Raw genomic sequence first — 13,809 nt, forward strand, 5'->3', positions numbered from 1 at the left:
ATGATTCTCCATCTTCGTGCCTCAGCCTCCACTGGAGACTTGTGGGTAATGACCCTTGAACCCCACCCACCCTCCAGGCATGCTCATGGCTACCGTCGCGGGACGTTCCCTAAATATTGCCCGGGGTGCTCGTCAACAGGGAGAGCAGAGAGAGGAAGAAGGACACCAATCATGGTAGAGTGGTGTGTGTGTGTGTGTGTGTGTGTGTGTGTGTGTGTGTGTGTGTGTGTGTGTGAATTTGATGGGTAAATGTTATTGGGCATTACAGGGAACAATGATACAAATACCTACAAATGCATATCTAATACAATATAAAACAATGACAACTGTATGATGGTTTGTGCCGCATCTGTCTATGGTTGGACACAGCGTTAATTTCGTTGACTAAAACTAAGATGAAAAATGTTAGTCGACTGCCTTTTTTTCACTGACGAAAACTAAATAAAAAACTTGATAAAAACTAAGCTTATGACTAAAACTATAAGACTAAATGTACTGACAATTTCGTCAACAAATAAAAACTAGAAACAAACTAAGCTCTGATGACTAAAACTATGACTAAATAAAAAATAAAAGCTACTGGGCTGGTGGTTCTGACCAGACAATGATGGGCTGTACTGGGATAACCAGGTGTCTTGTTGTAGCCTACTGTACTGTTGTACTGGGTTGGTTGAAGTAGAATCATTGTTTCTATAACCAGGTGTGGGTTTTGTTGTACTGTATTGTACTGTATTCCTTAAAATTGTGTTTTTCATCAAAAAGATGAGAGACAATGCTATGTGAAATAATTTTAGATAAGATGGATAATATGTTCAACTTCTATATTATTTGCTGACAAAAAAAAATCAACCAAAACTAGACTAAAATGTCGACTAAACAAGACTGACTAAAATTATGTTGTCTTGGACTAATATAAGGACTAAAAGCCTTTAGTTGACTAATACTTGACTAAATAAAGACAAGATGAGGTTGACTAAATTTGATCAAAACTAACAAGGGCGATTGAAACTGGACTAAGAAGACTGACATTAAATAAAAAAAGAATGGCTCATACAATTAACACTAGTTGGACATTTAGTCCAGATCCCAACTAATTCAGTGCATCTCCATGCTGCTGTGATGCAAGTCTCCCTTAATATGGAATCTTCATTAACAACCAACAACAACCCAGATTTGGCTCAAACAAAGGTTCTCCTGCTTTGCCGCAAAAATGTGGAATGCCCTAGCGACAGCCTTAAAGGAGTGTAAATCCCTACCGTCCTTTAAAACACTCTGAAAAGTCAATTAAGTACCATGCATAGTAGTACATAAGGACCGCAGGAATACACAAGAAACAGAGGGTGAGAGAGATTTGGTCCGGTTGATCCGGTTCACGTACGGTCTGTCTCCCAGTACGTAACACTCCGGATGATTTAGGTCCGTACACAGACCCTTACGTACAGCACCCAACTGGACGGACTGAACGTACAAGATGTATCCGTAGCAAGAAGTACCCGCGGCCACCGTTGTCAATCGTAGGCGCAGTAGTGAGGAAAATTACTTTTCCTCTGCTCTATGACAGCGGTTCTCAAACTATGTGTCCCAATGAGAAATATATTGTATCAAGAAACGGGAAAAAAGGAATGTCGCAACCACGTGAAGAGGATGCCTTGACTGCACACACACTCTCTCACACAGTCACACACACCGCCTATCCTCCAACAACAAGACGAGGCACACAAGAAGAGCTGATTAAAATTAGCTCAGCGGCTCATCAAATACTTGGGAATTATATGAGCGGGTGTGTTTTGTTATAATTACTCCGGGTCCGGATCCATATGTGGTTAATTCTGTACCCTCGCGGAGTTTTACATTTACCGCGAATCCGCGATGCAACGTTGCCGAACCAGTCCAGACTGTTACCACTTATAACATCACGTCGGGTCAAGAAATTCTGTGGTTCTACATATTTTGGCTTAATGCCAGCTTCGCTTTTGTTAGCTATTCTGTTCTGTGCTGGGAGGCACAATGTGGCGCGCGGCCCAACGGAGAGCAGGTCGGCAAATACATAACGTAGAGGAACTATGCATGTCGACGGATTTACTGTACGTACTCTCTCACCCAAAACGTAAACAAAAACAACCATACGTAACTATAAATGGCCCTTTACAGGAGGCTGCAACTCGAAAATGGTAAAAAAAAGACTCCCCCTGCCCCCTTTACTGTAAATATCATTTATTTTGTATTTTGTTTTCCGACTGTCTTATGATGATATTTGTTGCATAGTACAGCGTTTTATTTGTCTGTCATTTAATGTTTGTATGAATTGAGTACAAAGGGACCCAATGTAAATAAGCCTAAAAGCTTTCTTGTGGTCATTATCCTTTTAGTTGACCTTGTATCAGTGAACTGTACTGTCCTGTACCTTTTCCTATGCAAACTTCTAATAAAGTATTCAATCAATCAATCAACAGGTGTCCTTTGCTCAGAACAGGAATTGTGTGCTTCGAGGTGCTTTTGAAATATATATATAGTTTAGTTAAATAGGGACCCTTCTAAGCAGAGGAGGCAGTACATCCTTTTTTGGTATTTAATTGTGCATCTATTACACATTCGCATGCATGCGGCTTACCTCTTTTGCTTTTGCTTTCAGACGGGCCTGTTCGGGGTCCTCCTGTCTGGCACGACTCTGAAATTAGAGCAATCATGTAAGGCAATTATAATAAAACACAAAAGAGAAAGACAGACTAAACCAATAGCAGCCAAGAACTGCAATAAAAAGTAATTGCCTATGATAATATGGGTCATAACTTACACATAATACTCCAATAAAAATAAGAGAAAATAGATTTAATACCATTCACTTTCTAGATAGGAAAGTACACTAAGTTCACGAATGGATGATTCAGTGAAAAATGTTAATGGTATTCAACAGCCCACATAAGCCACTGAGGGGTGCAGAGTGAATTAAATTGGCCAACTTAATTCCTGTGACAGTGATAGTATGGTTGGGGAATTCTATTCAGTGGAAGCCAGGAAATAATCACCTTCCCCATGACAGCTCTATACTACTGTACATCAACATAATCAGCCTGGCCCTGTGTGTGCGTGTGTGTGACTCCAATAATGATATCTTTAGAGGACACTGTGAACGGTCTCTAATTGCCTCGCCTTTCATACGTCAGAACACCCTATTACACACACACACACACACACACACACACACACACACACACACACACACACACACACACACACACACACACACACACACACACACACACACACACACACACACACACGCACACACACGCACACACAAAGATATTCATGTATACACAATTACTGTACACATGCTCATACAAAAACAGTTGCATGCAGGTATATGCACAGGCATGTGCATGCACACACAGATACTATATAAGGTGACAACTTCAGAACTGTGTACTAATGTTAAAAAATGTTTGTATTTTACTCGACTGGTGTATTCTCGACTGGAGACATGACTGCTTTAAGTCTCAACTGGAGACATGACTGCTTTATAAATGACTTGAGACGTGACTGTTTTATGACAGCAAAAACTAAAAAACTGGTTTGAGCTGGTGAACCTGTGTGTGTTTTATTATAATTTTACCTTTCCATCTTTTTTATTGTTATCCACACTGTGGAAGGAAGCTTCAAGTGTGTGTGTGTGTGTGTGTGTGTGTGTGTGTGTGTGTGTGTGTGTGTGTTTTTGTGCGCGGGAGCGAGTGTTTTTGCACGCCTGCGTTAGGGATGGGACGATACGCAATATTATCGTTTATCGTGATAAAAAGCACTCGCAATAATTGTATTGTGGAGATTTCATTTATCGTGATATCGTCCTCCGTCATGCACTGGGATCAATTCACCTTTTATTTGCTCAGCTGCATATCCGGTACCATTTAAACTCTCTATTGGTAAAAGGTACTTATAATATACGTACTTGATAAGTCTTTTTTTCACTCTCTATCAAATGTCTTTGCCAAAAAATAGCAGATCTACAAGCTCATAACGTGTCGCAACGCGATGCGTTGTGAGCTTATAGATCTGCTATTTTTTGGCAAATGTTCCACCCCAGGATAATGGATTTTGATTATCGCGATAATATCGTACATCGCGATTTCTTTTGTCACAATAAACGTGACATGAAATGTTCATATCGTCCCATCCCTAGCCTGCGTGTGTGGTTGCTGGTTACCTTTGCAGCCTTCAGAAGGATTTCTCTCTCCATTTCGTCTTTCCGTTGTTTCTCCATTCTCTCCAGCTGCTCAAAGAAACGGAGCTGTGCCCTGACATCTGACGACTGCTCATACCATCCTTCATCCTGGACCAACCAACAAAACCCCAGGATGGACGGGTGAGAGGGAGGACACCAGGAGATGGGAAGGAGGCAAGGTCAAGGTCATAGAGGAAGAGAGAGAGAGGGAGACAGAGGTAGACGTGTTAGATGTGTACAGTCTTTATGGGTTATTGATAAATATTTAAAAATATTTTTTTTTTAGTTTCTTTGCTGGGACTGTGAATGTCCCTCGTAAAAATAAAATAAAAATAAAAATAAAAGATAAAAAAGATAAAAGATTATCACATTGACAATATACAATAAAGAATATATAACCAAGAATGTATAAAAACAACAAATAAAAGTAAACCCATTACTAAACGAAATAAATTAAGCAATAGAGAACAAGTTAATGTTAACCCACTTACGCCCCCTATTTACATTTCATTGTACAATGGTGTTGTGCAAAGGTCTTTGAAAGTTTTGGGGAAATGCTACCTATAAAGAGATGCCCACAAAAGGGACACCGGGTTGAAAGGGGTTAACAGTCTTATCATGTTTAAAGGAGTAGTTCACCCCCAAAATGACTTTTTTTCTATTGATTACTCATGCCATGGAGAGTAGAGTTCAATAATATTTTTTGGTTTTTGTCACATTCCTAAGACAAAAAATGTGATAACAATAAATTTACCCCCATTCATTTCGGATGGTGACCCGTTTCGAAACGGGTCACCATCCGGAATCAATGGGGGTAAATTTACTCAAATCAAATTTTTGTCTTAGGAATGTGACAAAAAACCCAAAAATATTATTGAACTCTACTCTCCATGGCATGAGTAATCAATAGAAAAAATTGCATTTTGGGGGTGAACTACTCCTTTAAGGGCTTTGCACACAGACAGTTTTTTTTAGCACAGATTATTATTATTTTTTTTCCTTTTTTTTTTTTTAAAGAAAGCAATGATTCTCTGTGACCTCATGCACACCGGCTCCAAATTTGCCATGCGGCAGGTGGCTGCGGCAGTGCGTTTTTTTTACCGATCGAACCCAGTTCGATTTGTGCGTCTTGTCGCATGCGGTAAAAACTCATCACTCCTTTTATGACTCCTTTTTGGATCCGCAGCGCGGATTCTGCACAGCATTGCACACCAAATCCAATGCGTTTTAATCATGCAGCAATTGTTTTAAATCGCGCCTGTGTGCAAAGCCCTTAACACATATGGTGCCAACCCCGAGTTTCCCGAGTTTGTATTGGTACTAGTGCTGTGCCAACCCCGAGTTTCCCGAGTTTGTATTGGTACTAGTGCTGTGCCAACCCCGAGTTTCCCGAGTTTGGGCCGTTTTAAAAAAAAAAAAAAAATCTATATATATATTTTTTTTGGACCTCCAGAAATGTATTAGGCAGGATCGCGATCGCGAAATTGCATGTTTAACCCCCATACCAACCCATTCTTTCAAACATGGCAGCCATGTTTGTTTACATCTGAAGAAAACATAATGGCTGATAAATCATGAATGCCTGAACGGATTTCCAAGCGGATTTTTTTGTTTGAAAGCTGTGAACAGCATCTACACACGTGGTGCATCATCTAGGCATGGGCGTGCACCTTTTACACACTTGCACAATTACATGGAAGTCTATGGTAACCATGGCAACGCGAGACATTGAAGAGAAAGAATCATAGCAACATAAGTGTTAATATCAGTTACCATTAGTAAGTAAGACTTTACCTTGCCCCCCTCAGCGCGATGCTGAGCTACGGCCGACACCTTCTCCAGCAGGGAGCGCAGTCTGCACTGGGTAGCGTGGGAAATGTAGTTCACCACCTCCACAGGAACCTCCGTCACACCAAACTTCTTGGCTGAGATGGGGAGGCATTGAAAATGAGGCTTAGGGCTGTCACCATTACAAATTCAAGTTGACGATTAATTGTCACACAAATGATTGCGATTAACGATTTAATTGTGTTTTTGGCATTGAACATTGGGAATACAATTTTAATTCCCGTTTGGTTTTTAGGCTTCATAATCACATCATGGGCAGATGTGAAAAATACATTTACAAATAAATTACTGACAAATTTAATAATTTCATACTTAAAAAAAGCATAAGAAATAGCGGAAATAGCTGATCTACAAGTTTAAAACATGTCATAAAGTGACTGGTTGTAAGCTTGTAGATCTGCTATTTCTGGACAATGTATGACATTTTCCAACATGGAAACGATTATGACGATAATGTTAGCGATTAACTCAAATAATTGCAATTAGGTGATTATGTACAATAATAGTTGTGACAGGCCTAATGATGCTTCGTGGATAGACACCTACTGTACAGTATGTCCACAGGGGAGGGTAACCACCTCCTTTTCATCAACAAAGTGATAAGATTGGGCTATTGATTGAGGTGATCGATTGAGCTGATCAAAAACAACCATTATTAACGATTATTGTTGATTTGCACAATCGTTTTCTACCACGATAGTCACAATATATATCTCACCTTTATTTTTCACATTACATTATTGACTTAGGTTTCATTATTTAATTACTGACTTTTTCTATGCTTGCATTATTCTTATATATTCCTATAATATAGATATAAAAGAGTATCTTCATCACAAATGAAAATACCACATTTCCCTTCTTTCTCTTGTCCTCTTCAGATCACAGGGCAGTGTCGTGTTTTGTTTGGGAGGTTTTTATGCCTGTTTAACAACTTGTCCCAAAATTGAAATGCAATAAAAAAAAAATGTTTTGAAGTGATTTACTTTAAATCAGCAGGTCTCTCAACTTCACACAGGGAACTGAATAATGGTTTGACCAAGAAATCACGATCGTGTATGTTTAATAAAAAAATAACATAATTTATATATCTTGCTCTTTCAAAGCTGACTATGACAAAACAACAAGTTGTTTTTATAGCGGACTAATAGAGGACTAATACCTTCCGCACAAGTGTACCTCATCTCCTTAACGACCACCAGAGGGCTCTACATACTCATCTATCTATAAATTCCAGGAATCTCTCTATGTCTGACTTTCCTTCATATATCTTAAGAACTGTTCATCTGATCAACTTCACTCTTGGTGAGTGTTTTGCTAAGGACGCAACGAAGAGCAGTGTTGAGTGTCAAATCGGCCGCATAAAAGTGCATCTCCAGAACGGCTCCCAACGGGTGTTGCGTTGTAAACTACGGCCATGGCACGAATTGGAACTGCTTGCACCAGTCTTTTTAAAGAACCTGAAAACATTTTTATTCAGTGATGCATTTCCTTCACTGATGGACTGTTGAGTGTTGACCCGTCCCCTCCATCCCAATCCCAGCCAAGTTCATGATCTTGTCTGTTTTCTTTGTATGCTTTTAAAACTTTTATAACGCATTCATGGATCTCCTCTTAATGAACGTGCTAAAATAAATTATAATTGTTATTAATTATTACCCGTTTCTAGGATGCGCCGTTGCAACAGCCCAGTAGGCAGGAAGGCCTCGTCCTTACAGGACCGGATCTTTGTGCCCACCAGCTCCGAGCTGGTTGCTAGGATACGGGCATTCTCCTCGTTAAGGTTGACACCTGCCATGGACGCCACGTCGTTGATGTCATCGTCATCTCTGGAAGACAACAGACGCAGATCCCAAATTTCAAGGACTTTGTTTTTTTTTACAACAGAGGTTCATATTTTAGATAGTCATTAGAGAAAAGAAAAGATGAGTGTTAAAATGTTTTCATTTACTTCTTTCTATCGTTTAGTGATTTTAACTATTTTGCTTAATTAATTTTGGCTTATTGTGTCTTTTTAGACACAATAAGCCCATTCCCAAGACGCACCGCAATCTTTCATGGGCAGATGTGACTTATGGGGGCTGGTGTAAATAGTAACAAAGACATTGCCTGCTTATTGTGTCTAAAAAGGCATATTTAGCCACTTGTACGCATGCTCCCACCCACTGAACTCAAAATACTAAAATCTGTAAAACCATAAAACCATAGAGAGCAGTAAATGAAAACATTTTACCACTCATCTTTCATCAATCCATTCTCTCAACATTACAGACATTTACTGATTTTTTACCTTTGAAATGCATTCACTGAATGTATAGGGTAGGAGCTGCCCTCTTGTGGCTGATAAGTGTATCTACATGTTAATAAGCAGCTTATCTGCACCTAACTAGCATCAGGTCAGGAGTTCAATATCCTATTTAAGTACACTAAGAGGTTTGCAAACAAAATGAGTCCATATTTCACCGGAAAGTCCCGCCCCCTGGATCACTCAGCTTCTTCTGATTGGCTTGGGCGGTCACACTCATGGGACTCTTGCCGGCCATGATGGGAGGCGCTCTTACAACCGTACCTGAAGAAGAAGAAGACACTAAATCAACCCCGTTCAACATCAATGCTCTCACAATAGAGAATGTTCAGAACGTTACATTACTCTTACACATGAGAGGAAAACAGCATTTGCAATACATGATATGGCTTCATTTTTATGTACGTGGGCACCACAGTGGGGTTGACAGCAAATGCAGATACATCTGCAACCACAATGTGCGGAGAAGCACAGAGAAAGTATTTAGAATTCAATTAAAAAACACGCCAATCAACAAAATGAGCTAACGTGGTAAATGCCACCCATTTTCATTACAACAAACAGGTTGAAGCAAACAACAGGAAATATGACTGGATGATGTTTGGTACCTTGCGGCCGTATGCCCATCATAATGGGCATACGGGTATTAGCTGGTTGGACCCCGGGTCTCCTCACAGCCTGTCAAGAAAGTGGAAGAAAATGGTGAATACTCATAACTTCAGCAATAACTCCCTTAGGGATGGAGACATCAGTGGCTTTGAGGTTTTTTGTTAATATTTTGAAATATATATTTTTCTAATTGTTGGAAACTAAGGAAATAGAAAAGGGATATTTACTCGCGACCCATAGAAAATGGGTCCCTGACCCACAAATGGGTCCCGGCCTTTGGGAAACACTGCACTAGAAAGTGCACAATTTTAGGACAAGTGTACAACAGAGTACGCTAGTAGTCTTACAACACACACCATTCTTGTTTTTACACTTGTTGAGCACCAGCCAAGATTAAGCTTTAATGATCTGTAAAGGAACCATAGTTTCTTATAGCACGTTATCTAACACGGATGTAGGCAGATCATTTTAACATAAAATCTGGAAAACACACCTATATCTACCCATCTAAATTTACAGAAAATGAATGATGAAGTGAGCAAGAGCTGACACTGTTTCCCCTTTGTAAAAAGGTTTTTTTTATTACATTTGGAACAGCTAATCCTTGTTAAAATGCCTTGTAAACCATAATTACCCTTTTACAATGGTGTCAAGTCAATGGAAAAATGAACCAGCACTTTGTCCCTGAAAAAACATCATTGAAAAACGAGTTTCTCCAGGACAAAGACAATTATGAACCCTACAATGAAAGGGACATTCATGGACAAATTGCTTATATCCTGGCATGTCAATAGCTTGAATACCAGAAGAGTTGCTGGAAAGAAACTCACCTGGGCTGATGGTTTATGCCTTTTGATTGATTGATTGGGGTATTTAGAAGTCTTGTATAGGAAAAGGTACAGTTTCATGACAGTACAGTTCACTGATACAATGTCAACTAAAAAGAAACTCGGTTAAGGCTTAGGCTAGGCTTATTTGTTATATCCTTGTTATATCCTTAATATCCTTATATAGCTCTGTAAACTATACCTAAATGGTGGTTAAACCCAACCTTATTCCTAACCTTAACCTCAGTAAAACGGTGCCAAAACCTAACCCTATTCCTAATCTTAACCACTGAAAGATATGCCTACTGAGTGGCAAAAAAATTACTTTCTGGCCTTGACAGCCCATACATCCAAACAGAAAAGTCCTATCTGATTGCATTAAACCACGTTGAACGACCTTAAACACTCTTTGCCACTCGATTTGCCATTCACTTTATGTATGCGCATACCCTCTATTATAAAAAGACAATTTAAAACACACTCCATTTTAAATGAGTGAGCTGTGTTCAATACTGTATGTTGGTGATATGAATCGTGTTAAGACAACAAGCAATCACTATAGGACTTGTAGTAGTGCCGACCCACAGCAGAAGAATTCAAATAACTAGTGTTCAAGAGACATAAAGGTACACACTAGTAGCCCAAGTGCCAATATTTGATTATGGACGCAGAGAAATAGATAAGACACGAAGCAATGTCCAGGTGGAACCCCCTCATCTGCGATGTCCCTATAGCCAAAAATGTTCCATATGGCATGTTCTAACTGTGCCAAATTTCATGCTTCTATCATAAAGTGCACAATTTAAGCACGAAACGCTCGGACTAAAGAGGCTAAATCTCATCAAACCGTGGCTCAAATGCTGAATAAATAATGGGCCTTGATATGAAAAAGGTTGAAAACCACTGAGTTAGAGGATCATCTCTAGAAGGCTGATATGATTACCCAGGATGAATACCATCCAGGTAATAAGTACATTACTGCTCTCCCCAGGGTCGGGCATTACCACTCTATCCGTGCACACACCGGTAGGTTTAGTCGTAGCTCATTTCCTTCGATTGTGGTGAGAACACTAAATACCAGCCACCGCTGAAGTAAATGTGTCTTGAATGGACAGGGTGTGTAAGTGCACTTGTCTGTTTTTGTGTATTATTTCTTGTCTGTTCTTGTTGAATGGGGCGACCGCAGCTTAGTGGGTAGAGAGGCTGGTAATCATAAGGTCACCGGTTTGCCTACTGGCCACAGTATTACAGGCCGAAGTGCCCAAGCACTCATCATGACCATCTGAGCATCCATCTGCTGGGTGAAGCTGAATTTCCCCCAGGGATTAATAAGGTCTACAATGTATCACTAGCCCTTCAAATTGTAACGTATGCCCATATGTACACATGGCAGTAAACAGTGGATAATCACATGCTAATTTATACATATACTGTAGGTGTATATAGTGTTTTGTTTCACTTAAGCAACACAGTACAAGGAAACGGCAAACATATTTACTTAGCAATTGAGAGAGATATTGCTGCTAGCAGCAGACACATAGGGGAAGAAGCACACTACTCTATCTGGTATGGAACAGCAGACAGGCAACATTATTGAGATGTTAGTATGGCTGACATGAGTCATTCATCACGCTCAATTAGAAAATCGTACGCTCTCTGGGAATGCATTCCCAGGAATGTGACAAATCCGCCGCTAACGCAACACCAGTCACTTAGACACACACCACAATCAATGTCTCATTCTTGTCTTTTAAGTGACTGAACTGTATCCCCAAGGTGCTTAAACCCAAGATCTGTACTCATCCATGTCACCATAAACAAACTATATAAAAAAACATTTCAATAATATGTCATGTAGGTTTTCATAGCTACCAAACATGACACCAGCTTTCTCTAATTCGTTTTCCTCTCTGGTTGAATGTGTGCGCTAATCAGTAAAATTCCCTAGTGTAGTGATCTCTTGTAATGAAAATATATTAAGGAGTGTAAATCCCTAACTTCCTTTAAAACCGCTATGACAAACCACTTACAGTACAGGTGGCTGCCACTCGAAACTGGTCAAAATAAACCTAGCCTAACCTTACCTCCCCCTGACCTTTCTATTGTAAATACCATTTATTCAGCATTGTTTTTTTACGACTCTTTTTCTGATGCTATCTTATGCATAGTACTGTGTTCCATCTGTCTGTCATTCAATGTTATATGAGTTTTTAAAGGATCTCAATGTAAACAAGCCGCGGCTTTCCTTTTAGTTGACCATGTACCAGTGAACTGTACTGTCATGAAACTGTACCTTTTCCTATGCAAACTTCCAATAAATACTTTAATCAATCAATCAATCAATCTACATTCTGTCCTCATGAGTGGACTCCACCGGCTCATCTTAAAATGGTATTTAAACAAAAAGCAGTTGGCTCTACCCGTTAAATTAAAATTACTAATATTACTATGCTCTTGAGACGTTTCTGTGCGTCACTTATACTTTGATTTTATATTTCAAAATGCAATCTTATGCAGTTTGCTGGGAAAAGCAGCACGTACAATTGGCTTAAATCTGTTCAATCTAAATACCCAGGCTGTCTAGACCATCATCATCATACCACGTACCACGGTAGCTGTATTTGTGAGCGCTGGCCTGATGCTGCCCGAGGTGGGGCCGGCGGGCAACCGGGCCCTGATGGTGGTGGTGGTGGTGGTGGTGTTGTGTGCTGTCGGCGTCACCATTATAGGCCCGGAGGAGGTCGTGGGGTTTGTTAGAGACTGCTGGTTGTTGAGCAGGGATTGGCGTAGGGCAGGGAGGCTTTTCTGTGGGGCAGGGAATCAGTCAAGGGTTTAGTAGATCATGGATGATGTATTACGATGATCAAGGTTGTGATTATGTGATGTCCCGTTTATTACAGAGAGTCTGTGTTACAATTTACAATTTAGGCATTTAGCAAACGCTCTTAATCCAGAGCGACTTACAATAAGCAAGGTAATACATCAATACAATAAACAGGTAATACAGTATTTTCTGGACTATAAGGCGCACCTGACTATAAGGCGCACTGTCAATGAATGGTCTATTTTCAAAATGTTTTCATATATAAGGCGCACATAATAGACGCTACCGTTGCGTTATGCATCCAACAGATGGAGCTGTGCTAAAGGGAATGTCAATGTCAATGAATGATCCATATATAAGGCGCACTATAGTTTTTTGAGTTTTTTTTTTTTCTTATAGTCCGGAAAATACGGTACATAGAAAGGTAATACATCAACATCAATATATCAAATGCATAGAAATATCAATCTAGTCAAAAATAACGTAGGTAGACCGAGCACCTAAAAGTTTTATATAAATAAACTGAAAAATGCTATCTAGCTTTCATGTATGGTCATTGAGGGGTAGGTGAGTGCTACGGTCTTCAGGCCAAGGCGGAAGCTAGGGAGTGAGTCTGTTGTTCCAAATGCAACAGTTTGCATTGAAGAGAGTTCATAAATAAATGGTTTCAGATCGCACATACCATATTAGTCATATTTTGTGTTTACTTTTATTTTAAAACTGTGCCAATAAAATGTTACATTGAAAGTTTAACTTTACGAGTCCGAAAAATAACGCACTTGAAGTGTCACAGGACAGGCAGTACAAAATTAAAATTCACTTAACTGCAGCAACTAAATCACTATGACAGACTTTAGATCAAATTTAATCAAACTGCCTTACTTAATTTGATTTATTATTAAGTGCTTAAGGGAGTAGTAGTGGTATTAACCCATTTAGGCCTGAACACATTATGACGCAATATGTTATGCTTTAAATATTAAAAAATAGCAGATATACAAGCTCACAGCACGGCACCGAGTGCCGCGCTGCAAGCTTGTAGATCTGCTATTTTTGAAAAATCGTGAAAATTAGAATTTTGACCCGATTCTATAAGTGTCTTTTGAATCCTTCTAAGATTTTTGGAAAAAAAACTATGTTTCTATGTCAGCAATCTGGCTGGCCATCGTCAAAGAAAATG

The 13,809-nt window shown here is 39.5% G+C and overlaps 1 protein-coding gene across 1 annotated transcript in view; it reads right to left on the reverse strand.

Annotated features, from left to right (window-relative positions):
* LOC308293965 (transcription initiation factor TFIID subunit 4-like) overlaps positions 1 to 13,809 on the reverse strand; it is a 34,792-nt gene that overhangs the window by 14,707 nt on the left and 6,276 nt on the right. The window contains exons 7-13 of the mRNA XM_080736644.1: positions 12,413 to 12,610; positions 8,978 to 9,047; positions 8,528 to 8,633; positions 7,724 to 7,893; positions 6,011 to 6,141; positions 4,199 to 4,324; positions 2,612 to 2,668 (exon numbers count right to left, since the gene is read on the reverse strand). Of these exons, the coding sequence (XP_080592770.1) occupies positions 2,612 to 2,668; positions 4,199 to 4,324; positions 6,011 to 6,141; positions 7,724 to 7,893; positions 8,528 to 8,633; positions 8,978 to 9,047; positions 12,413 to 12,610 (858 nt within the window). The remainder of the gene's footprint in view (positions 1 to 2,611; positions 2,669 to 4,198; positions 4,325 to 6,010; positions 6,142 to 7,723; positions 7,894 to 8,527; positions 8,634 to 8,977; positions 9,048 to 12,412; positions 12,611 to 13,809) is intronic.

The sequence above is a fragment of the Nannobrachium achirus genome (assembly GCF_963921795.1).
Source record: "Nannobrachium achirus genome assembly, chromosome: 11".
NCBI lineage: Eukaryota > Metazoa > Chordata > Actinopteri > Myctophiformes > Myctophidae > Nannobrachium > Nannobrachium achirus.